Here is a 26968-nt window from a genome sequence, read left to right on the forward strand (position 1 = left end):
GACCTTAGGTATAAGATCAATACACAAAACTTAATTATGTTTTTATATAGTAGTAACAAGCATATTTCTTAAGTGAACTTAAAAGTGACACTGTGGGGGCACCTGCATGGCTCATTTGTTAAGGGTCTGCCTTCAGCTCAGGTCATGGTCCCAGGGTCATGGGATTGAGCCCCCCACTGGGCTCCCTGCTCAGCAGGAAGCCTGGTTCTCCCTCTCCCACTCCCCCTGCTTGTGTTCCCTCTCCCATTGTATCTCTCTCTCTCCCTGTCAAATAAGTAAATAAATAAATAATCTTAAAGAAAAATAAAAAATAAAAGTGACACTGTGTAGGGGTGGTGCAGTTGGTCAGGCGTCCAACTCTTGCTTTCCGTTCAGGTCATGATCTCAGTGTTGTGAGATCAAGCCTCACAACCAACTCTTGAGTTCAGTGTGAAGTCTGCTTAAGACTCTCTGCTCATGCCCCCATAAATAAATTTTTTTTTTCAAGTGACACTATTTAGCATATAAAACATCAGATACTTAAGAATAAATCTAACAAAAATGTGTAAGACCTCTCCACAGATAACTACAAAATGTTTTTCAGAGAAATTAGAAGACTTAAATAAATGAAGGAATAAATATATATACTATGCTCATGAGTTGGAAGACTCAGTATTATAAAAGATATTAGAACTCTCATTAAGTTGTAGATTCTCTGCCATCCTTTATCTGTTGTTATTAAAATGGCAAGCTGATTACAAAATTTATTTGGAAATGCAGAATTCCAATAATAGCCAACACAGTCTTGAAAAGAGCCACACAGAAAAAAACTTCACCACCTGGTTGAAGACCTAATGTAAAGTAGCAATAAGTGATGCAGAATGATAGAGGCACAAGGGTCAATGAACAGAACAGTGGAACAGAGTGAGTCCAGAAACTACCTATCTATGTATCTTTCTATTTCTAGAGACAGTGAGACATATGAATAAAGAATTTCATCCCTGCTATACAGGACTCACAGAAAATCAGTTCTAGATGCTTATAGATCTAAATGTGAAAATTAAAGCAACAAAACTTCTAGAAGGTAACATAAAAGAATACTTTCATGACTATGAGATTAGCAAAGAATAAATGGGAAACAAAAGCAGTAAGCATAAAGCAAAAGATTGATAAATTACATTACATTGCATTTTATTTCATTAAATATGATATTAAGAGTGTGAAAAGGCAAGTCATAGAGGAGAAAACATTTTAATACCTATATCTGACCATATGTCCAAAATATTTTAAGAATTCGTACAAAGCAATAAAGAAAAGACGAATAGAAAAATGGGTAAGGTAGAGGCCTGACCTTCCTGCCGCTGGGCCATGTGCCGAGCCGACATTGAGGCGTCCTCGTGATTTGACCTGACGCGCCCACCCTCGCGACATCATGGTGGCCTACTGGCAACAGGCTGGACTCAGCTACATCCAGTACTCCCAGATCTGTGCAAAAGCAGTGAGAGATGCACTGAAGGCCAAGTTCAAAGCAAATGCTGAGAAGACTTCTGGCAGCACCGTAAAAGTTGTGAAACTGAAAAAAGAGTAATCTACCCTGGGTAAAACTTGAAATGCTACATTTTCCAAGGTGAAGATGGGTGGGTCCATGTTACAACAGATTGAAAACGATCTCCCTGCATGGAAAAAAAACCCTTGTCTTGTTCTAGATTGACAATGCCAATAAATTAAAATATGGTTCCAAAAAAAAAATGGGTAAGGTAAATTTAACCAAGGAACTAAAAGTGCTGTATAGTGGAAACTACAACACATTAGTGAAAGAAATTGAAGACACAAATAAATGGAAAGATACTCCATGCTTATGGATTAGAAGCATTAATATTGTTAAAATGTCCGTATTATCCAAAGCAGTATATAGAATCACTGCAATGCCTATCAAAATTCTCATGGCACTTTTCACAGAAATAGAACAAGTGATCCTAAAATTTGTATGGAACCATAAAAACCCCCAAATAGCCAAGAACAGTTTTGGTTTTTTTTTAAGATTTTATTTATTTATTTGACAGAGATCACAAGTAGGCAGAGAGACAGGCAGAGAGAGAGAGGAGGAAGCAGTCTCCCTGCGGAGCAGAGAGCCCGATGTGGGGCTTGATCCCAGGACTCTGGGATCATGACCTGGGCCAAAGGCAGAGGCTTTAACCCACTGAGCCACCCAGGCACCCTGCCAAGAACAGTCTTGAGAAAGAAGAACAAAGATGGAGGCATCACACTAGGGAGTGCCATACTCCCTAAGGGTGCCATACTTTGGGCTTCCCTGATGTGGTGACTGGTACCTGAGTATTTCCCTTGTGGGGACCCTGGAAGCTATGGCCAGAGGGTTGTTACTGGAGATGGTGTCTCCGATGGCTCTTGAGTCTTCTAAGCCAAGGCACCTCCTTCCAGTGCCCATTGTGGGTCTTGTCTTCTCACACATGAGCTGTTATCTGGAGAGAACTTACCTCCAGAAGACTACGTAGACTGCTGCCAGGATTTCTGTTGAAGAGTAGTTGGTGATGCTCTGGTGACAAGTTGTGGTTCCTGTCTTCTATCCTTTCTACAGAACTCCAGACTCCAGCTGCTGATTTCACGTTTCTACTCTGTCTGATAATAATAATATTATGTATTTCTCAGGACATATGCTCTTTTACATCGTCAATAATGTAAATTCTATCTAGCATTGTGATTTATCTATATTGGGATCAGGAAAAAGCATATAAAAGTTCATTCCTTATCTTCTATAGTATAAAGCTATTATAGAATATCTAAAACTAACAAGTCAGGAAACAGCAAGTCGTTTAATAAAAGTGTAGAGTTAGGGCCGCCTGGGTGGTTCAGTTGGTTAAGTGTCTGCCTTCAGCTCAGGTCATAATCCCAGGATCCTGGGATCGAGTCCCATGTCATGGCCTCCCTGCTTAGTGGGAAGTCTGCTTCTTCCTGTCCCTCTGTCCCTCTCTCTCTCTCTCTGTCTCTCTTGCTTTCGTTCTCTCAAATAAATAAATCTTTTTTTTTAAACATTTTATTTATTTATTTGACAGAGAGAGAGAGAGAGATCACAAGTAGGCAGAGAGGCAGGCAGAGAGAGAGGGGGGGAAAGCAGGCTCCCCGCCAGAGCAGAGAGCCCGATGTGGGGCTCGATCCCAGGACTCTGAGATCATGACCCGAGCCGAAGGCAGAGGCTTTAACCCACTGAGCCACCCAGGCGCCCCAAATAAATCTTTTTTTAAAAGTGTAGAGTTAATTACCCTAAGAAAAAGCTAAAGGAATTTAAAGTATTTGTCTCTGGGGAGTTGGTAGGACTTCAGAAAGGGACTTGTCAAGGAACTGGTCTGATTTTTTATCTGCGTTTATAGAACTATTTGACTAAACAACTTTGATCTAAAATTTTTAAGATGAATAGAAGAGTAAGTGGATAAAATGAACTATACAGGCTTCCAAGGAGCTTGACTATGAAGGAAGGTTTTTCCTTCACCATCCGTACCAAAAACTTGTCACTATCCTGACTTTTTCAGATACATCCCATCTTCTCCCATCCCGCAGTTCTTGCCTTTAACTGGTCTGCTCACCTCCCCTAGTCTGGCCTTTCTTTGCACTGTGACCAAAGTTGACCTTTTGAGTTCTCTGGTTAAATTGTTCACTGGCTTCCCATTTCCTATAAGATAAACTACACATTCTTTAAGGTGAACTCTGATACTCTCTGTGATCTGATCGCTGCTTGCAACCCAGCCATCCTGAGCTATAGGTGTCCCTAGAGGTTATAATTACTCTTTCTGTCCTTTTTAGCTTTGTACTCCTAGAACCCCAGTCTCCCTCAGTTCACCTGACAAAATTCCTTCTTATTCCTGGGGATTGAGCCCGGTAAAACAATCACTACCTCCCCGCCTATCCCTCCTCATCCCTCCTCTACATTCACTGAGTTATATGTTCTTCCTTCGTATCCCCATAACATCTCCGGTATGCATCTGGTGTCACATTTATCACACTATATTTCCATTGCTTATTTGCTTCCCAGGCTGACTGTTTCTCTCTTGGCTCCTGTGATTGAGCTCCTTGAATGCTGAGACAGTGGCTTTTTTTCTTCTTCACCCTTCATGTTGTCATCTAGCAAGATTCCAGGGTATAGTAGTTACTCAGTATGTGTCTAGGAGAGGGAGATGGGTAAGTGGGTGGATTCGTAAGTGAACATCTTGTGTTTAAGAAAATTGAAGCTGAACTACATCCTGTTAACCGATAGTACTTAGTGTCAAACTGCAGTTATTTTTCTAGTTGACAGTAACCACTCAACCACTCAGGAGGTCGGGACGGTTATCAAATATGATGCATGTAATCAACTCCCAAAATCAGTTGTGCATGTGTGTTTATGTTCTCTTGAAGAAAAGGTACTGGTGGAAACCTGTGTTGAATTCCCTTTGTACTTTCATTCCTGAAAGAATAATAACTCATTACTAGGTCATACTAAAAATAAAAGACCAGGACGTAGATTCATGGTTGGTAAAGGATGGGTGGAGCAAGGATGAGGAGTGATAAAACAGCTGTGGGGTTTCTGTTGGGGACGATGAGCACGTCCTCGAATTAGACACTGGTGATTGCACAACCGTGTGAATGTACTGAAAGCCACTGAATCTGGACACTTTAAAATGGTGACTTTTATAGTCTGTGAATTAAACCTCAAAAAATTAAAAACAAAAATTAGATATTCCAAAGTTTAAAGTTAAAGACATTTCAGAAGCTCTAAGTGATTATCTAAATGGCTTTGACAGAAAATCAGTTTCTAGGCCATTACAGGACATCTGAGTTTGTGTTAGATAAAGTAAGGAAGCACCCTGTAGTTTGTATTTTATAATTTTTCTGTCATTTTTTGCTGTTTCTGCTATATCCTTGAGCTACCAGACAGGTTTTCTTTCTTATTTCTCCCTCCCTCCCTCCCTCCCTCCCTTCCTTTCCCTCCCTTCCTTCTTTCCTTCCTTCTACCCTCCATCGTTCCTTCCTTCCGTCCTTTTTTTTTTTCTTTTTAAGATTTTATTTATTTATTTGACAGAAAGAGAGAGAACACAAGCAGGGGGAGCGGCAGGCAGAGCGGGCGAGGGAGAAGCAGGCTCCCTGCTCGGCATGGAGCCTGATGTGGGACTTGGTCCCAGGACGCTGGGATCATGACCTGAGCCAAAGGCAGGCACCTAACTGACTGAGCCACCCAGGCACCTTTTCTTTCTTCCTTCCTTTCAAAGAAGTCAGCCATAGGTCACTCAGTAAGGAGTCTTTGGCTTGATGTACACACAGAATGTTCTTAATTTTAAAAGAAGAATGTTGCTTTAATTTTAAAATATAAAAGTTAGGGGTACCTGGGTGGCTCAGTCAGTTAAGCATCTGCCTTGGGCTAAGGTGGTCCTGGGATCAAGCCCCCACATTGGGCTCCCTGCTCAACAGGGAGTCTGCTTCTCCCTCTCCCTCTGGCCTTCCCCTGCTCATGCTTTCTCTCTCTCAAATAAATAATATTTTAAAAGATTTTATTTATTAAATTAAAAAATAAGATATAAAATGTAATGACCAAGTAGTGCTGACTTAATTCATAGATAATTGTAAAATGTGTTTGTCTAAATTCTAACCTTGTCTTTTGAATTACTGGATTCATCTTTGCTTGTGTGGAGCCAGGAGGCCCAAGATTCCTTCAGTTAGAACCAAGTTTCTCCTATACCCACATTCTCAGTTTGGCCTCATATGTCCTATTGGTTGGACTTGTCACTCATTATGGTATAAATTTATTTTTTTGTTCATCCATTTAACAAATATTTGTTGATGCCTGTGTGTTCCATCACACTCTCTTGTAGGCACTGGGCATACACTGTGCTGAGCAAGGCACAGCTCCTTTTAGAGCCTTTGCTATAGATAGTGGCCAGTGTTTTTTTCCAAAAACTCACTTATTGATGATTGTTGAAGGGTTAGAGCTTTTTGCTGGCTTGTTTTTTTCTTTAGGGGGGAAGAGAAGAAATACTACTCATCCTTCGCATTTTATTTATTCACAGATTTTTTTTTTTCCAGTACTCCTCTACGGAATTAAGTGCTTATTTCTGTGTTGTTCCCAACACAGGTGATATAAGCCTCTGTTATACTTCTAAAAAGCAGATCTGGCAGGGTGCCTGGGTGGTTCAGTGGGTTAAAACCTCTGCCTTCGGCTCAGGTCATGATCCCAGGGTCCTGGGATCTTGCCCCGAGTTGGGCTCTCTGCTCAGTGGGGAGCCTGCTTCCTCATCTCTCTCTCTCTCTCTCTCTGCCTGCTTGTGATCTCTGTCTGTCAAATAAATAAATAAGATCTAAAAAAAAAACAAAACGAGATCTGGTCATGTCACTCCCTTAAATTTCCCTTCAGTGACTCTCGGGTTGAAGTTCAGACAAGGCTTACGAGGGTTGTCAGAATCAGTCTTCCATTGAACTTTCAGTTCCTCTAACATGCTCTGTTTTCCTTTCTGTGAGCTTCTATACATGCTGTTTCGTTTACCTAAAATAGTCTTCTCCCTACCCCTTTACTATGGCTAACTGCTAATCTCTCAGGGTTTCATCTTAGATAGCACTTTCCATACTACACTTTACTTGACCAAACTCCCCAACGCAGTCCGGGGTCCTCCTCCCCTGTACTGCTGGGATACCTTGTATTGCCGTCACACTGCTTGCCGTTGACCATAGCCACCACTGGACAGTGTAGTCTTTTTTTTTCTCCTTTTGTTTTGTCCCTTAGTTCCTAGTACAATACAGACTCAGACATGTTTTCCTGTTTCCTCTAATAGCCTATGAAGACCTTGAGTTCAGACTGTGTGTGGTATAGTGCAAGTGCTAAGCACACGTTTCAGTGCATCAGTGAGTGAGTGATTGTATTGTTTATTCTTGGAGTATAGCCAAGAGAAAGGCTTGGAACTGCGTCTTCCTCCCCCAGTCTCTTCATGTTCAGCATCATACAGAGTCTGTGATCTGCCTCTCCATCTGAGCTGGGTGTAAGGGCCATTTATGCTACTTTTCAGAAATTGAATCATACATTGAAAATTGTTAAGTAAATCTGCAAAAGGTATGGTAAAATTCAGCACTCATCTGTAAATAGTAATGGCTTCAGATAGTTTGGAGTTTAAAACATGTTAAAAAACAGTTGTGTAAAGTAGACCTTATGGAGTATGCGTCAAGACAAAGGAGGGTTTTAAAGGAATGAAGATAGATAGGCCTGCGTACTAGACGCTTGGCATCTCCCCTTCATAAAACTGATCTGCGGAAGCCCTGTGGATTGCGAAATCTGTGAGTAAACCCACCAAGTCTGAGCTTCTGGGTTAGACTTACTGATTTAATAGAATTTGGTTTGTACAACCTTATTAATGTTTTCTCTGAAATCTTATCAGGGATTTTAATTATAACTTTTTTCTTGAGTTTTTAAAAAAAAAAAATTGTCTTAAGTGGAAAAAGAAACAAGTATGCCTGAATGGTAGTGTTTTATTTTGTCTGCCCATTTTTTTCCTTTTATCTGTAAACACGATGACATTTGTATCTTACTTTTCTTTTCATTAACTGAATATGCTTTATCTGACTTCGTGTAATGGACTTTAATCACTTACAGTAACCATCGATGAAAAATTTCATACTGTTCTAACTGGAGTTTTTGTTTGCTTTTTTCTCTTGTTCGTAGTTGTTGTGGAATTACAAGCTGAATCTAACTACAGACCCCAAATTTGAATCTGTGGCCAGAGAGGTTTGCAAATCTACCATATCAGAGGTAGGTTGTAAAAGATTTTTGTGGGTATTTAATGGCTTAGAAGAAAACATTACATCTATTGACCTGGCCAGTCATTAAGGGAGGAATGACTGGACTCAGTTACTTTACTTTTCTTGGAATTCCCATCTGTATTGGCTGAGAGAGAAGCCACAGTGGCGGGGAGTGTAATCAGCCTCCTTTTTGTTAATGTTCACCTACATTTATCTTAGGATGCTATTGATTCAGACAGATTGAAAATCGGGCTCCGTTGATCCCCAAACAGAGGACACAACTGCTTCTGTCATGTGCTCCACTCATACTTCTTGCAGTCTGTTGATGTCTGAAGCTTTTCAGAATGGTCTCCCCAGGAGGCCTGGAAATGTTTCTAAGTTACGCAGTGGGTTCAGTTGAACCATAGAGGCATATGCTTCAAATAATAGGAATTGACATTAAAAAAGTTTGTGACAAGAATTGTGTCTATTGTTATAGATGGGTGTTGAGTATAAAAACAAAAGTAATTAATGAAAATGTATAGCATTGTACAGATGCTATTGGGGAAAATTTTCAATTATCTTGGTTCAGTGTAAACTACAGATAATATGGTTAGTTGTATATACCAGTTTGATTGTCATGTGAGTCTATCCAGATTCATCAGAATAATTTCCTCTCTTCACTGGCTTATAAAAGATACACACACACACACGTATGCATAACTGGCTTTCTTATAATGTTTATGTAATGATGGTCCTCTTGTAACCTTTCGGGGTGTTGTGGTTTTGTGAATGATTTCAAGTAAAAATGAGAATTCATCTCTTCCTAGAGGGAGATTATACTGAAGTCAGGAAAATTAAATATCAGGAAGAACATAGTTGTCAACAAAATGTTTTACTTTACATCTCCTTCTCTTTCCTGTCGTCTTTCTTGCAATTCTGCTTGCAAGGAGAAAAACAGTATCACAAGAATACCTGCGAACTGCAAACCAAACTTTCATTTACTCTCCATTTTTAAAAAAATTTTATTTATTTTTTGACAGAGACACAGTGAGAGAACACAAGCTGGGGGAGTGGGAGAGGGAGAACAGGCTTACAGTGGAACGGGGAGCCCGACATGGAGCTCTATCCTAGGACCCTGGGATCAGGATCTGAGCTGAAGGCAGACGCCCAGTGACTTAGCCACCCAGGTGCCCCTCTCCATTGCTGAGCCAAATACTGCTGGCTTTCCTCCTGCTTCATGTCAAAAATAGTGATGGCAGCACTGCTCCCCGGCCACTTCACAGTTTACTCCTATTCGTGACATGTTGATGCCTTAATATGGTGTTTCTTGCTGTTAATCATAGAAATTTTCCTTCTATTGTATTAAGCTTCTAGCTAATAGAATGATTGAAGAAAAGCATCAACTTTTAATTCAAACACTACCCGCTGTCCTAATTGATGATGAACTGAAATGCAAAGAGGTACTACATCTCTGTGTTTCAGTAAAATCCCAAGTGATTAAAGCTAATTATACATTTATGTTCTCATTGGGGCTCCAATTTAAAATGTGCTCCTGATTTTTCTTCAGATATGTAAACTATTGATTGCCCAGTATAAGAGCTGTAAGAATGCTTGCACTTCACTAAGTTTTAAAACCCAGGCTTCTACTGCTACCTCTGTGTTCTTATACAGGCTTTTCTTTGGTTGAATTACAAATGCTGAGATTTTTTCAAGCAGCTATTCCTGCTTTTACTTGTGAAACTTAACTCTGTTTTGCTCAAAATCAAAACAAAAGCCTTTTCCTGGAAATGCATTTATTACCCTCTTTCTGGGTGTCTCAAAGCAAAAAACAAAAAACCCTCAAGGTTAAGTTGAAAGAGTTGCATTCATCTTGATTGTGGAAGATCTCTGCTGCCTCTTGAAGCCAGAGCAAGACTATTTTCTTAAATTCTCAAGTTTGCTTCTTTGAAAAGTAAACACCATTTTCTGTCTTGAGTTGAGTGTTTCACTTGGTTTGCATTTGATACAAGGACTGGACGTAAAGAGACCCACTGGGCTATAGGATAGTGAGTGTGTGGTATATTCTTCACCGAGCACCTTTTGGAAAGGGAGAGTGTATTTGTTTTTGCCTTCTGTATGTATTTAGGATAGGTAGTGTGATGGTAGAGAGTGGTTACTCTTGGTTTCAAAAAGCCAATAAAACATTTTCTTCTTGTTTATACTAAAAATAAACATTTACATTTGGGCCCCTTACTCTTGTCAAAACTATCATTTTTGTTTGTTTTTAATTTCTTCAAATGCAGTAGGATTTTTCCAAACAACCTTCCCTGTTTTATAATTCAAGCTTACAACCCATTAAGTAGATTTTACTTTTTTATGGCTGAATTTCAGCTTTTTTTTTTTTTTTTTTTTTTTTTTTTGGCTCATTGGCTTCATTCGCACGTGTGGTTTGGGATGCACTTTGCAGGAACCCAAACCATGTGGAATTACACTGTGCTTGATCCAGTAGAACATGTGTCTAAACCACCCAAATTAGACTTACTGTGGCCTTCCCTTTCTCAGACTTCTTCCAGACTGCACTGAGCATCATTTTAAACATGTTTCTGTTCCAGACCACAGTGGTGAAGCTGGGATTCTACTAAGTTCAAAAACACATGTCTAAATCCACAGTTAATTTAGAACATATTAATGTCATGTCGAGAAGTAATATTATGCCTTCCCGTTTGCCTTCTCTCAGCCATTAGGTTTACCTAACACTAATAGTGTGCTGTGTAGCTTGGCTTGGGATGTGCCCCTAGACTTCAGTTCTGCACCTGTTTTCCAGATCTGTTTCCCAGATTAATCTCCTCACTGTCCATTGCATTCTTTGCATGGATAAAGGGACTTCTCAATAGAACCATTCTAAAGCTATAGATGTTAAAAGCTTTTTTAAAAAATTATATCTCAGTAAAGCTGAAATTCTAGAAATTTGTTGCCAAACACATTAATCAGACATTTCCTAGACCCCACAACAATCTGAGTAGGCATGACACTATTTTCTTTATAACGAATGTATTTCTAAGTGCTTTCCTCTTTTTCTCCCAAATATAGATGGGAAATCAATAAGAGAATAGCAGACATTCTCTTTTGTAAAAGTTGTTTGATAGAATAAAACACTTGTGTAAAACAGCCACTTTCTTTGGAGCAGATTAAAGAATGTGCTGATGAACCGGTTGGGAAAGGTTACTTGGTTTCCTGCTTGGTGGATCACCGAGGCAACATCACTGAGTATCAGTGTCACCAGTATATCACCAAGATGACAGCCATCATTTTCAGTGATTACCGTCTGATCTGTGGCTTCATGGATGACTGCAAAAATGATATCAACATTCTGAAATGTGGCAGCATTCGTCTTGGAGAAAAGGTATCTACTCTGTTTATACTGCCTTCACCAAAGGGGTCCTATGAACTTGATGAATGAAAAGTTTTGTATACCTAGCATGGGAAAAATTTAGGCTGGAGGTGGCCTTAAAGTGGAGGTCCAGTCAGCCGCAAGATCTAAGGCTAGTTGACCCGTGAATGCATTTCATCTCTATAGTGTTTCAGTACTGTATGGGGAAGCAGAGGAATTAATATCAGCCAAGAGTAGTAAATACTAAACCAATTGCTGGTTACCTGTAGCATTCCCTATCAGAGCATTTTGTTGTTTTTGTGGACAAAGTAGTTGGAGTAGCAGAGACTTGAGTTGTCTAACCTTTCTCTGCGTGTACCTATTTGCTGCTATAAAAAAATTACTTAGTAAACACATTGGTATAAAAGAAGATTTAAATATTAGAAAAGTTTAAGATATATGAAGGTACTTCTGGCTTGTGAGAAGTAAGATACTCTATAAATGTGATTTGTTGCTATTTTTATCTTGTAAGAACTAGTTTTAGTAAAGACAAGAAGGGAAATAACTGCCTAGTTGACTGACAACTTCTGTCTTAATTATGTTTGGTCTTATTTTTGTTCTTGTGAGTCTGTTGTCCAGAAGGTCACAATGGAGGTTTGGCTAGGTTTATTCTAAATCTGTTGGCTCAGCAAAATCAAAGAAACTCCTGAGAAGTAACAGATGCTGGGGGAGAGGTGGTCTGAGGCATATGTCTGACCTCAGCTATTAGTTGCCACTGCTCGTTAATCTGCTCCTTAGGAAATATGATGGAAAATAAAATCCTTTGTCTCTTTGCCCTCTATTTGTTCGTTGCCCCGTGGTTTGCTGGCTTCTGTCACTGACAGAGGGTAAAGGGCATGTGCCGGAATACTAGAGCTGCACACACCAGTTTGGGTGACGGTTTTAGTGCTGGTTATTGTCTGCCTGTCACCAAATACCCTTTCCTTCATACCAGCACAGGGCTCTGGCCCTTTCACAGGGTACCTATGGGTCAGTCTTGAGAGCACTGTGAACTTGGCATAGAGCTTTTGGCAGCTTAAGAAAGGCCAGTTTTAATAAAGAAGGGAGATTTCTTCCTTCCCAGCAGACTCTAGAAATGGCACAAAAGCACTTAAGCTACCCTAATAATTCAGGAAGCTCTTCTGACTTTATTTAGGGTGTTAGAGATCATGTCCAATTCTGTAACTCACTCCTTTTAAAAGCTTCACAAAAGTGTTCCAAACACCTTTTTTTAGGAATCAGTAATGACACTTCTCCATATTTGTGATTAGTGGTCCACATTGTAGAGTAGACCATTACAGTTCACCTCTTTTTGTAGTAGTTTTTCCCTGTTGACACCAAGATAGACACTGGTTAGCTTCCCACTAGCAATCTGAATTGTCAGTACAAAACCTGCTTTCAACTGCGTGTTTGAGTTACTAAGGTTTAGTGCCAGAAACGATCACAGAAAACAGTAGTACTAGAGCCCGAGAACTGGACAGTGAGGATTGTCTGCCCAGCTTCGTTAAAATAACAACAACAACAACAAAAAAAGGTTTCTGTGGATCATCAAAATGCACATTTTTAAAAATTTTTATTTTTTCAGTGTTCCAAGATTTCGTTGTTTATGCACCATGCCCAGTGCTCCATGCAATATGTGCCCTCCTTAATACCCACCACTAGGCTCACCTACCCCCCCACCCCACAAAATGCACATTTTTGTCATGTTTATCTTATGCTACAGGTGAATTTCTGTTTATACCAAGCCCCTATCCTAGCGCAAAGGCTTTCTGTATTTTGGGGACAGTAAGATTCATGCTTGCACTCTTGAAAAAACATGTTCCTTCCTATATAATCCATTCTGGTGCTACAGCCATGTTTAAAAATGAGGGAGGCATGGGGCGCCTGGGTGGCTCAGTGGGTTAAAGCCTCTGCCTTTGGCTCAGGTCATGATCCCAGGGTCCTGGGATTGAGCCCCGCGTCCAGCTCTCTGCTCGGCGGGGAGCCCACTTCCTCCTCTCTCTCTCTCTCTCTCTCTCTCTGCCTACTTGTGATCTCTGTCTGTCAAATAAATAAATAAAATCTTAAAAAAAAAAAAAAATGAGGGAGGCATGTCCTCAGCCCTTACTGGCTTTTCTAACTATAGTTTATTTCTCTGAGGCCAGTTATTTAGATATGCAGATTATCCTGAAAATTAATGAATCAGCTTCTTGCTTGTTGATTTCAAATTTGGCACTGAAGCTTGCAAACTCCTCTGTGACTGGCTTTGAACTGACTTCTTCCAAAGGTCAGAGGAGAGGGGTAATGGCTAATGTGTTTGTACCCTGCTTCTGGATGAATGTAAAAGAGTCATGGTGTCAAAATTATGATTTTTTTCAAAATGTTAATATATGTAGATTTGAGAGCAAAGACTATATATTAATAAAAATTTTTCTAAGTAAATACAGTTAAAATGACAGATCTTCAAAAGTAAAAGTATAAATATTTACATCATCTGAAGAAAAAGTACAATGTGCGATCCAATACCGGAACTTAATTGTGGACATGTCCCACATTATTACTAGTTTGAGACTTTTCACTTGGTAGTTATATAATTTTATCATTCAATGCTTTTAACTGGCTACTTGGAATAATTTGGACAGTTTTTCTCTCCTTCTGTAGTGAGAAAGATCACAGAAGACACCAAAAATACTGAACTAGAGAGTGGTTTATAACAGAGATGAAAACTGAGTTCTTCCTTTTTGGGATTAGTGTTATTTTTCTCTGTTCCTTAAACAATAACAACAAAAAAGGACAAGGTTAATGGGGAAGAAAAGATATTACCTATCAAATTGATAAAAACTGATCAGCACACTTTGTAGTTTTAAGAAAGACATTTATTTCACCACAGTAGAAGTCCCTTTTAAGTCCACTTATAGGATCATTTGTTATTCCTGTGTCAAGCCAGTGTATCAATAACTTAACCTTTTTTAATCTAAGTAATTTTATTTTCCTCTAGGTGGTGTGCCAGTGTGTAGTTTACCTCCCTTGCTTTCATTCTTATTCAGTAATTAGCCATACAGTCTTGTCAAATATTTGCATACATTTCAGTTATATAACTAAAATGGGCTGAACTCAGAGACTTGAGAGAACCGAGAAGAATTCTTGAAGTATATTTATTTGAAAAAATTATCTAAAGTTAGCATGAATGAAAACATCTAATGGAAATGATGGTATGGCCCAGCACCAATATGTGGTGCTACAGTTGCTGTAATTGTAATTAAATTTCAGATTCCTTAAGGGGCCTCAAGCCACGATGATGCTGCCTTTATTTAAATCCAAGAAGAAGCATGTGGAACCATTAAGAAATATAATAGCCCTAAATGGATATTCTTACTGGTGGTACATTTAAAACAGTTACAGACCCTAAGTGTACAGGGAAACACTTAGACTCATTAAGTGGAAATCATGTGGTGCCAGGACTAACAGCTAAATCTGAATCAGGAGTTGACTGTCAGGTTATTATTTTCAACCCCTTTTATATGTTTTTTTTTAAAGATTTTATTTATTTATTTGACAGACAGAGATGACAAGTAGGCAGAGAGGCAGGCAGAGAGAGAAAGTGGGGGAAGCAGGCTCCCTGCTGAGCAGAGAGCCCGATGCGGGGCTCAATCCCAGGACCCTGGGATCATGACCTGAGCCGAAGGCAGAGGCTTTAACCCACTGAGCCACCCAGGTGCCCCTCAACCCCTTTTATATGATTAAGACTTATTGCTAGCAGCCATCTAAGTGAGTTTTCGTGGGCTACTAAACCTTGGTGTAGGATATTGTTTTGTTGTTTTATAAACTAATTCATGTTTATAATAATCTTTTGTATACCATAAATAGTGCCTGATATGTTTCTCTCGAAATGTTACCATGTTTGTTTTTCCTTTGGAAAGTGGAAATGCGTAGGCCTTGCTTAAGTGGCCATAGTCAGACATACTTGAGTGTCACTCATAAATTAGGAAGAAAAATTAAGCCTTATTCTGGATTTCTGGGGTTTGTGTTGACTATTCTCTCTGACCTTTTTTGCCACTTGTACCTCAGAGTTTGTTTATCTTATTCACAATTGCCCTCCAAAAAATCTTTTTGGTCCTCTCAGGTTTTTAATGCAGTGAATAGAATCATACAACTAGTGCTCAAGGTTCAGGTGCAGATAGAGGATGGGGGCATGAGAATCTGCTAGTAGAGTGTGCTTCCTAATCTTTTTTGGGTCAGCACACCTTTTGAAAATTTAATGAAAGCGGTGAGCCTTCCTCAGGAAAAATGTATAATACCCACATACAAATTTTAGGAGTTTTCTAGAACCCCAAGGTATAGAAAAATAAATGATGGACTGTTAGCTAGGCACCTTACCTTCTGCAACCCAAGACGAGTCGATAAACTCTTTTAGGCCTGTGTTGACTCCTCTGCGCAAGAGATACCACAGCTCTCACCCCTTTCCACAGGTATCAGAGGAGAGAACATGGACATTTTCGTGGAAATACTTAGAAATTAATGTGCTATCAAACAAAATACATTATAACAAAGCTTAGGGGGAAAACTACATACAACTTTTGTTATTGTTGAATTTTTGCTTCAAGTAGATGTTTCCCTGCCTGGTTTTGGGACTCTTTTTATTACCTACAGATGATTTTATAGACACAGTATTTTACCAAAACAAGATGGTGTGTGCGTAAATAAGAGATCGCATATACTTCCGGCTGCTTTGGTTTGCTGTATTTATATTTAACAGCTTTCAAGTTGTTTGAAGCATGTCTTCTAAGTAGAGCAGATTGGGACTCTTGAGTAGAAATATTTAGGGGAAATTTCTCATATTTTGAGTGAATGAATGCTTGTGGTTGCTATGGGGATGATGCAATGTACAATTAAAGATAATTGGATGGTTTCAAGAAAGCTCTCAAACTCAGTTTGTATAAAAGGTGGTAATCTCATTAAATCGTATTAAGATAAATCTAACACATCAAAGCGAGTATTACGCTACAAATCGTACATATAGGGGTCTTTGTGGACAGCATAGAGTAGAAAAATGAGAAAGACGTCTCTGTAACATCTTTTCTCAATGGATTTTGTGGTGGGTTTGTTTTGTTTTGTTTTTTTTCACATGACTAGAAGCATTATTGGGGAAATACCTCTCACCCTTTGAGGTTAATTTACAGAGATTTCTGCAGTGTTAATTCAGTATTGATATGAACCATGATCAGAGCATGATCAGAGCATTGGGCTGATGTAAATTCTTAGAATTTTTCTGACGTTTTAAACGTAAAGAATTCAGGTTTCTATTTCTAGTGCTAACTAAACTATACTTAAATCTCCCAGGACCTCTCTTTCCATTTGTTGCATGCAAGTATCTGTTCTAAAGAAGAGGGTTGAGGGCATTTTCTGTAACTTCCACAGTGTGGTTGGTTCCCACCTCCTTTCTCAGCAGAGTACCAATAAGCCAACTATATATTGAATTGAGATGGTGGTGGTTTTTTTAAGCAAATGATGTTTAATTGAAACTCATTGTGGTGAGAGTATTACAATATTACTACCCTTGCTATTTTAGGATGCACATTCACAAGGTGAGGTGGTATCATGTTTGGAAAAGGGCCTGGTGAAGGAAGCAGAAGAGAGAGATCCCAAGATTCAAGTCTCTGAACTCTGCAAGAAAGCCATTCTGCGGGTGGCTGAACTGTCCTCAGATGACTTTCATCTAGACCGGCATTTATATTTTGCTTGCCGAGATGATCGGGAGCGTTTTTGTGAAAACGTGAGTCAGCTCAGAAGCTCTTCTTCTCCTTTAAAATGTTTTTAATACCCTAGTCCAAAGTGAAATAAACCAGCACACTCTCCTATGTAGATAAGGCAGTGAAATGGAAGGCGGAGTTGTTCCCAGGATTACGGAGAACGATGTTAGATGTTCAGCCTTGATGATTTAACATCTAGTTAACAGTTGGCTTCCGACAGTCTCCACACATTATTTTTTCTACTTTATCTCACTTCTCAATTTTAGATCTTGGAAGTCTATGTTATTTATATACTGGAATCCCATTTTACTGGGGAACCCTATTCACACCTATTCCGTGGCTAAAACTGCCGTATTGCATGCTACATCTTTTTGGCTAAGTGAACAAAACAGCAGGTGGCTAACTTATAAAACTAAATCCTTGATTACTATCTCCAGACCTTACAGAAGACTTGCTAACGCTTATCTCCGTCCTTAGAACAAAGAGCTGAGAGTAACTTGCATATACTCCCACCCTCTGCTCTTGAATTATTAGCAGCTATAACTGTCAGAGCCACTGATTATGAGTTTTATGGACTCCAGCATAAAGTCATAAGAAAAGACTCACAGACACTTCTCTTGGTTCCCTAAATAACAGTGTATCTGAGAACAAATGACAATAGCCAAGCATTATGGGAAAATTTTTTTCATCTGTCTGCAATACTGTTTTCTTCCAAAGGCTACTAAATGTTGTACATGGCTGAGCCATTTGTTCAAAGGTACTCACATTTATAATAATTTAAAGAAAGTTCTTTATAGGATTGTGGATAGTGCCCAGTCTAACTACTTAGCTAATTGTCATCATCCACATGATCATGTGTGTGTTCATCTAACAGACGCAAGCTGGTGAAGGCAGAGTGTATAAATGCCTCTTTAACCATAAGTTTGAAGAATCCATGAGTGAGAAGGTAAGTATTACTTTGAAACAAACCAATATTTTATTCATTTCTTTAAAGTTTTCTTAAATCCTCTCAAACAATAGTCTTATAAATTCATATCCGAGTATGAAATGGCTGATAAAGCTTACCCTTTTCAGAGGCAAGACATTTGGCTTTTAGTAGAGAACCAAAGCATATTTTGCTTAAGCCAAGAAAATGAAGCTTTGTAATACCTGGACATTGGGAAGCGCACTGGGAATCAACTTGGGGAGTAAAATTGGAGAATTGTGTATCATAGTCACACTAAAGCCAGCCCTTCATACTCAGGAAGCTCAGGCTAACCAAACCAATGTGCTTTACAGGTAATTACCTATTTAATTTTTCAGCAGCTGTTTCATCAAGCATTCTCATTACTATTAGTCCTCTGTCCCTGGATGAATGCAAGAATCTTTTATGACTTTTAAAAATAAATGCTCTCCTGCCATTTGCTTTCCTGTACATCTGAAGAAGTGTTTCAGTTGTTTATATCATTTACTATTGAGTAATTCTATTTTAAAAGCACGGAATGTAGCAGCATAACATAAGAATGTTATGTCAGCTGCCACTTTGATTTGTGTGAACTTGACTTGAGGGACACTGTGGAAAAGGAAGAGGGCTTGGTGAAGTCACTGTATTAGAGCCCACCAAGGACTCGTGTGTGTAGGACAGCTGCTCTGCTACTGCAGCAACCACCAGCGGCTCAGGGGATTCCAGGCCTTTCCCATCCATGCGTCCCTACCTCCACACTAGTTTCGCACACTTGGATTTGAGGCTAACCAAATTTAAAGGTAGGCATTTTGATGACAGCTGCAGTTGTTGACACGTACTTGGCCATGAGCCTCTGCTGGTTCTAGAGGTCCCTGTGAACAGTAGAACCACCTGAGTGGTCTTACAACTCTGTTGCACTCTTTATTCAGTGTCGAGAAGCGCTGACGACCCGCCAAAAGCTTATCGCCCAGGATTATAAAGTCAGTTATTCGTTGGCCAAATCCTGTAAGAGTGACCTGAAGAAATACCGGTGTAATGTGGAAAACCTTCCACGGTCCCGGGAAGCCAGGCTGTCCTACCTTCTCATGTGTTTGGAGTCAGCCGTGCATAGAGGTAAGAGTTCATTTCTCTTTATCTTTTTCAGTCCTTTTTGGATTCACATCCTAAAGCCTCTTGTACCTATAAATGTTATTTTCTTCCTGCGTTTGCTGTTTTGAGCGCACCTGTGCCTTGCAACTCAGAAACCTTTCTTTGTAAGCATAACTCCAAGAACTGAAGTCTTGGTGTCCCGAAGCCTTTTTGAAGGCTCTTTCTCTTAGCTCAACAATCTCCAAATTTTTTTTCCATGTCTTTATTTGAGAGAGGGAGAGTGAGCAAGAGAGAGACAGAGAGAGAAAAGGAGCAGGGGAAGAAGCCGAGAGAGAAGCAGACTCCCTGCTGAGCAGGAAGCCCAACATGAGGCTCAGTCCTGGGACTTCAGGATCATGACCTGAGCCGAAGACAGACACTTAATCAACTGAGCCACTCAGGTGCCCCCCCACTTTTAAGGAAGGTATATTTCTCAAATCCAGTGATTTTAATTTCTTAAAATGCATAGTCAACATTTTTAGGAGCATCAGGGTAGCATAATGATTTAACATACAAGCTTTGGGTCAGAGAGACATAGCTTTAAATTTAATGGCTCTATCATCAAATTAACTGGCTGGGTGGCCATTGTTTACATTTCTTAATCTCTCCCCAAACTCGATTTTCTTATCTATAAAACAAAACTAATATTTATGGTGAGGATTTATTTATTTGTTTATGAAAATTAAATGAGGTTTTTTGGAATAGCAATTAGCATTCAATAAATGATAGGTACTATTATTGTTATAACACTAATGATATTAAGAAACTAGAAATTTTGGGGGCACCTGGGTGGCTCAGTGGGTTAAAGCCTCTGCCTTCGGCTCAGGTCATGATCCCAGGGTGCTGGGATCAAGCCCCACATCGGGCTCTCTGCTCGGCGGGGAGCCTGCTTCCTCCTCTCTCTCTGTCTGCCTCTCCGCCTACTTGTGATCTCTGTCTGTCAGATAAATAAATAAAATCTTTAAAAAAAAGAAAGAAACTAGAAGTTTTTGAGTCCAAAAGTCAACCCCTGACAAAAGAGCCAAGATGGCTGTATAGAAGATCAGGGCTGTCTTTTGTTATATTGGCTACAAGCTGTGAAGATGAAATGTCTCGGGACGGTAGAACTCTGAGCTTTTGATGAATTTTTTTTTTCCATACCTGGGTAGTAGGGAAAAACTCCTACCTTGAAAGCGGTGGAGTAGCACCCAGGGACAGTGCATGGTCTTGAATTGAATATCAAACAAAGGATGTTATGGAGACAATTGGAGAATGTTGATTATGGTCTAGATATTAGATATAACTGTCCTAAAATGAAAGGTAGAGTTTATTGACTTACAAAAGAATATTATAAAACAGTATACATAATACCATCTAATTTGGGTGTTTAAAAAAAAGTTCTTAAACTGTAAATTAACAAGAAAAGAACGACTCTAAATCACATGGCCAAAGGCTACATGCAGATAATTCAGAAAAGTTACACAGATTGCTAATGTTAAAAAGACTGACCTTATTAAGTGTTGATAAGGATATGGAAGAACTGGACTATTGAACACTACTGATGGGAACTTAAAAGTAGTACAGTCATTTTGGAAAATAGTTTGCCAGTTTCTTAAAAGTTAAATATATTGCCTACCATATGACTCAGCCATATTTACCTAAGAGATACAAAAGCATATATGTGTATAAACTCTTATACATGAATACCCAGAACACCTTTATTTGTAATAGCCCAAAACTGGAAATGATCCAAATGTCCATCAACAGTTGAAGGGATAAGCACATTGCAGTATATCCACATAATGGAATCATATTACTTGGCAATAAAAAGGAATGAATTGATAATACGTGGATGAATTTAAAAATAGTTATGCTGAGTGAAAGAAGTTAGACCAAAAAAGTGCATACTCTATGACTGTGTCTGTATCAACTTCTAAAAAGTGGAAACTGGTAAACTAATCTGTAGTCACAGAAAGCATCTCATTTTTTGTTGTAGGAGGGGTCTGGGGTAGAGAGGGAGGGAGAGAGTCTCAAGGACCACGAGAAACTTCTGAAGTTAATGGGTATGTTCAATATCTTGATTGTGGTGATGGCTTCAACAACATGCACATAGGTCAAACCTCTTCAGTTATATGCTTTGAAAATACAGTCTATTTTATGTTAATTATACCTTGGTAAAGTTGGGGTTTTTGTTGTTGTTGTTGTTGTTGTTTTTAATTTTCTTAAGTTTTCCCAGTTGGCATTTTTAGCTCAAGGAAGGAGGCTGGGGAGGCTATAGTGAATGTTTGAAATGTGGTCATTTTCACAGGCTTTAATTCTGTAGGCCATTAGGGGTTGTTCTTGTCTTTCATTGTGACCCCCATAATTATCTTATTGATAAGACTCCCATTGGCAAAGCATTTGCAGTTTTAGTTTAGTAGTATAAAATCTATATAATGCAGAACACTGTCAAGATAAACCCTAGTCTCTGGAGTCTTAAACTCATTTTATGCCAAGGAAGCTCTTTCTGTATTCTGAGCTTTTCAGTCTAGATGAAGGCATGACTGGTCTATTATATCCTAGAGGAGAACATGTGCTTTTCTGTGCAGTGATACCTGATTGTAATGCTCACCATCCATAATGTTGTGACTTCACTCCTAACTTAGGGCGCCAGGTGAGCAGCGAGTGCCAGGGGGAGATGTTAGATTACCGGCGCATGTTGATGGAAGACTTTTCTTTGAGCCCTGAGATCATCCTGAGCTGTCGGGGGGAGATTGAACACCACTGTTCTGGATTACATCGAAAAGGGCGAACTCTGCATTGTCTAATGAAAGTAGTTCGTGGGGAAAAAGGGAACCTTGGAATGAACTGCCAGCAGGCGGTAAGGAAAAGTTCTCTACTTCCCTTTTGTATGTTACATTCTGTCCGATTGAGGAGCCTTTTTCTGACACTGTCCCAGCTTCCCTTATCTGGATCATTTGTGACATCACATGAACATTGGGTACTAAGAACCAGACACAGAATATTGTTCAGGCATATCTTAATAAGAACATGGAATTGATTACAGAGGAGAAGTTTGGTTCATAAACAATAAATGGGGCTATATACGTAAAGAAATAGATAAAATGCATTGTCTGCTGCAGTTTTTAAAGGAGAGGGTAGCTTGCCAGATGGAATTTCTAAAGGTAAATCAGAAAACGTCCTCCACCAAAAGAGGATTTGCCTATCTCTACAGGTTCGATTGAGTTGAAGCTGAAAGAGAGCAGTAACAATTGAAATTTTCTAAGAGTTTGTTTTTATTACCGATATGCAACATACCATGAATTCCTGGCCTGAAGGATCAAGAGAGCATGTCATTTTCAAAAACCACACCATTTTTCTTGTTAGTAAGGCAGCTGTGCATGGAAAGGCCTTTCTTTCTCTGTCCCCAAACTACCGTCAGTTCTGTAAAAATATTTGGAAAAAACTAGTGTACTTCTTGAGAAGATAGAGTTAATTCTTTTTTTCCTTTTTTTTTCTTTTTTCTTTTTTTTTAAAGATAAAATTTTTCTTGCTCCAGAGTTCACGAACAGTTGAATAACTACAGATCAGGGATATAATATAAAGTTAATAAAATACTACAGATGCAGTGGATCTGTTTCATTACCATAGTCCATATTTATTACTTTTTACTAATAAGAGTCTTTGAACAGTTCTCAGTACCCAATGCAACAGTGGTACCCTGTACAGTGTATCCCATACATCCCTTAGGATGCACAAAAGATAGCATTTAGTTTTGTATCCTACAGTAGGGAGTTGAAGCTCTTTACTCGGTGAAAGTTTAGAAAACCATAATTCAGTTGGTCTTTTTGTTGGCATTTTTATTAAAAATCGAGTATTTCAGAAAATCAGAATTTTACAGTCTGAAACAAAATTCTCATAGAATTTTGATGTAGAGTAAAATTTCATCTTAGCTCCTCTTACTCACCCTGACCCAGAGTAGACAGTAAATTGTACATCCTATGATGGAAAAAGTAGAAAAATATATAGACTCTTCTCCAAAATCCCAAACCCAGCTAGAAGGAGGGCTTCTAGAATCCGCTGTGGTTTCACTTGGCACAGTGTATTTCTTCAGGAGCAGTCCTTGCTGGTGATTGTCCTAGGAAACCTCTACAACAATATGTGTGCCTGGGCCTCAGACCAAGTATGTATCAAAATAGCCCATATTTGCATCTCATCCTTAATGCAGCATATAAAAGAGAGGGAGGTGGTCAGGAATAAAACTGTCTTTTTACTGAGGCTACACTTGTACCAAGGTGTACAGAAAAAAAGAAGAGAAATTGGTTTAACTTTATTTCACGGCATCTACCTCCAGGGCTTTTTACAATTTAGTTTGTTATAAAGAACTAGTGAGTCAACTTGAAAGATAAATAAGGATTCCCGTCTCATCCTTTGTGCCTAGAAGACAAGTGGTTCCAAACCTAGAGGATAGTCTCAAATAATGAAGTATGTGGTTTTGCCCACATCAAGTTTAGCCAAGTGGGAAATAAACACTGTATTTTGATTATAATGGACCCATGATTTTTAGTCTTTGCTCACCCATACTGAAGGAGTAAGTGATCCGAAGGGAGAATATTTTCCTTAGTTGTCTTCTCCTACGTTATCCATCCTCAATCAAGTGGAAGAGTTTTTTGAAATAATTTATTTTGAGTAGGTTTCTTTCTCTCTTTTTCAAAGTTCTCTTCCTTGATAGAGTAAGCTTCCTTGCCTGTCTATGGTTGGCCTCTAATTTTCCCCATTCCCTGCTTGGTGATGCTTTGACTCAGTGATCTCTCAACAAATAGTAAACTGTGAAACATGTGGATAATTTTTTTTTAAATATTTTATTTATTTATTTAACAGAGATCACAAGTAGGCAGAGAGGCAGAGAGAGAGGAGGAAGCAGGCTCCCCGCGGAGCAGAGAGCCCGATGGCGGGGCTCAATCCCAGGACCCTGAGATCATGACCTGAGCCGAAGACAGAGGCTTTAACCCACTGAGCCACCCAGGAGCCCCATGTGGATAATTTTTATCTTAATGAGTACACACTTTTCCAAATGTACGATAATCATGAACTTATTAAATTCTCTTCAGTTATGGGTGAGCACGTCTGGGCCCAGTTTCTCCCTGGCCAAAGATGACTGTGCAGTGTATTCTTAGACTAATTGTTTCTCAGAAGCATTTTCCCGGGTTTTTCCTAAGCATTCAGGGGCTGGAATGATTATATAGTCATGTAGCAGTTCATGTTCTTAGTGTTTATTTCCTACACTGCTGTCCCTGGATTCCAGAGTGGCAATGATCCCTTGAGCTGTTAGCCCGTTAGCATCTGTAGGGCTTTCATTGTCTCCCTTGAGGTGCTGCAGTCTGGTGCGCTCATTGTGAATTCTCAAGGTTTGCCTGTCACTTGTAGATATTTAACTGATACACTTCTTGCAGAGACTTCCAGATTTCCATGATACTTAACGACTTCCCTCAGAAGAAGATGTAAATATTTTGGTCTTTGTCAGCAACCATCATTACTAAAACTGGTAGTAATCTTTCTATCAACTAACCACAGCATTTTGTAGCTTCTCCAAATTGCTATCAAGAATTGGTATAAATAACTTCCATCCCAGAATATTGGAAATCTTTTCTATTTCTCTCTTCTTGATTGTTGATTTTAGGATAGAGAGAATTGGGATTTTCTTTTGTCATTTCCTTTTGATGTGTGTTCTCTGATCAGTGTGTGATGGGGTCATTGCTTTCATATGAGCCCCTGTGGGATTGTATCGGTCACATGAATGAAGATCAGAGAAGGCTCTCCTCCAGAGGCTACATCTGTGACACGAAAAGGGTTCCAGTTCTTTAACTTGGAAAAAAAGGAACCCAACCCAGAAGGATTATAGTTTCCGAATTTGCTTTCTGTTATTTAAGATTCCTACCCCAAAACACCATCTGCTATCCATCTGTACTAATAATGGTCTTTTACATACATAGAATGCTTTGCTGTTTATACAACCTTCTCCTATATATTACTCTTTCTTATAATCCTGTTCAGTTCAAGAAACTGCAACTAGGGGTTAGTCATGCCGGTGCTCTCAGAGCTAATGTCTGGCAGAGCCAGAACTATTAATAGAACTCAGGGGGGCGCCTGGGTGGCTCAATTGGTTAAGCGGCTTCCTTGAGCTCAGATCATGATCCCTGGGTCCTGGGATCAAGCCCATATCCAGCTCCCTGCTCAGTGGGGAGCCTGCTGCTCCCTCTTCCTCTGCAGCCCCCCTGCTTGTACTCTCTCTCAAATAAATAAATAAAATCTTAAAAAAAAAAAAAACAACAACAACAAACTCAGGTCTTCTGATCTTAATTTAGAGCTTTTTCCTCTGTGCCCCAACTGCTGTCTCCTCAAAGACAGGAAAAAAGAAGTAGAGGCACGTCTTCTCATGCTTTCACTTTATTCCATAACGAAGAATGGACGAGGCAGAAGTAAATGTTAAAGAAAATACCCTGATTTTCAACTGCATAATGACAAGTATTTGGGGGGATATGTTTAACAAGCAAGCTGTGGTTTACCTCTTAGTTGTATCAAAGATAATTTGAGAAAAATGGGAGTTATAAGTATTGTATTCTTGTTTTTTGCAATTGATATTTCTTGCAAGTTAAATGAAATCTCTCCTCTGTTTTTAATAACATGGAGCCTGCTTGTTTTAATGCCAGTGTATTGGCAGCAAGATTCAAATTCTAGATTCTTATGACCAAATTAGGTATCTGACTTGAAATGTCTTCTATTTACCCTTCTCCACTCAATTCTGGCTTGGCCATGAGTGTCAAATTTAGCAATCTGATTTAACGAGCAGGCAGACAGGAAGGAAAAGGTAGACTTTATATTGCAAAGACCTTTTGCATTGCAAATGCCCAGGGATAGTCCAGACAGGTAGGCAAGCAATCCCCACCGTGGCTAATACAGAAAAACTTGCACTCGAGACAGAGAAACCAGTTGGAAAGTATTTGGGACGGGCTCCTGAGCTTAACCGGTGACAAGTGTAATACCTTGTTGAAAGTCCACTGTGATGTACCAGACCTAGTAACTGTGTGAAGAAATGACATTGCTCTTCCCTGATGTGTAAGTGACTTTCTTCTTTCTTAATTTTTTATTTTTAAATCCAGCTGCAAACACTGATTCAGGAGACTGACCCTGGTGCAGATTACCGCATTGATAGAGCTCTGAATGAAGCTTGTGAATCTGTAATACAGACAGCCTGCAAACACATAAGATCGGGAGACCCAATGTAGGTTATCTTATTTGGGGTATTTTATTTGGCAGTGTATTATTGAGAACATTCCTTTAAATGATTTTTGGATGGTTTTAACGTCTTAATTAAAATTGTGTTAAACAGAAACACATAGCAACTTTTGTTAAAACCAGTATTGGAATTGAGACTTCAGCTCTGCCTCATGCATGATGTAGATACTAGACCTGGCATTGTGATGATGTGTATTGACTGTGACTGAGCGTGTATGGGCCTGTACCTTAGGTCACTGAATAATTCTGTTTAATGATCAAATAAAAAACAAAAGAGAGAAACACCCAGGATAAAATGACACATACTTTGTCTCTATACTTTCATCATGTTTGTATAGTGACTTGTTACATACATTGTGTAATTGATAATTGTTAGAAATTTATTTATTATAGTTGAAATAAAAAACAAGCATTGTGGTTGGAGGACGTAATCATGGACAAAGTGAACTCCAAAGTTGCACCCAGGATTTAGGAAAGCTATAAAATGCTATAATACAGTATTTGAATCTCATGCAGTAGTTTTATTCCGTATGATGCAAAAACAGCTCTTAAAACCAGGTTGCAAGTAAAGAACAGGTTTCCCACTCTGCAGAAACCTTTGTAGCCCACAGTCAGCAGTACCCAGCAAGAAAATGAATACAGTTGATGTTTGTTATCACACTGCTGTGCATATACTCCTGCTGTTCAGGCTGTGGCAGGGGATTAAAAAAAGATATCCTTCTTTAAAGCTTTTGTGCAGTTGGAGGAGATAGACAAACACAGTGAAGACTAATTAAGAATATTTACCAATATAAA

General features: G+C 39.2%; 2 protein-coding genes across 2 annotated transcripts in view; both read left to right on the plus strand.

The window, feature by feature from the left end:
• The window catches only part of GLG1 (golgi glycoprotein 1), a 154275-nt gene that overhangs the window by 104508 nt on the left and 22799 nt on the right, over window positions 1-26968 (plus strand). Inside the window, exons 3-9 of the mRNA XM_080828132.1 lie at window positions 7673-7759; window positions 10898-11113; window positions 16668-16871; window positions 17723-17794; window positions 18721-18904; window positions 21544-21758; window positions 26038-26159. Of these exons, the coding sequence (XP_080684258.1) occupies window positions 7673-7759; window positions 10898-11113; window positions 16668-16871; window positions 17723-17794; window positions 18721-18904; window positions 21544-21758; window positions 26038-26159 (1100 nt within the window). The remainder of the gene's footprint in view (window positions 1-7672; window positions 7760-10897; window positions 11114-16667; window positions 16872-17722; window positions 17795-18720; window positions 18905-21543; window positions 21759-26037; window positions 26160-26968) is intronic.
• On the plus strand, window positions 1358-1647 carry LOC308358275 (ATP synthase subunit epsilon, mitochondrial-like). The gene has a single exon (XM_080828432.1). It carries the CDS (start codon window positions 1412-1414, stop codon window positions 1565-1567), a length of 156 nt encoding a protein of 51 aa, XP_080684558.1. The 5' UTR covers window positions 1358-1411; the 3' UTR covers window positions 1568-1647.

Source organism: Martes martes, assembly GCF_963455335.1.
Source record: "Martes martes genome assembly, chromosome: 17".
In the NCBI taxonomy this organism is placed as follows: Eukaryota; Metazoa; Chordata; class Mammalia; order Carnivora; family Mustelidae; genus Martes; species Martes martes.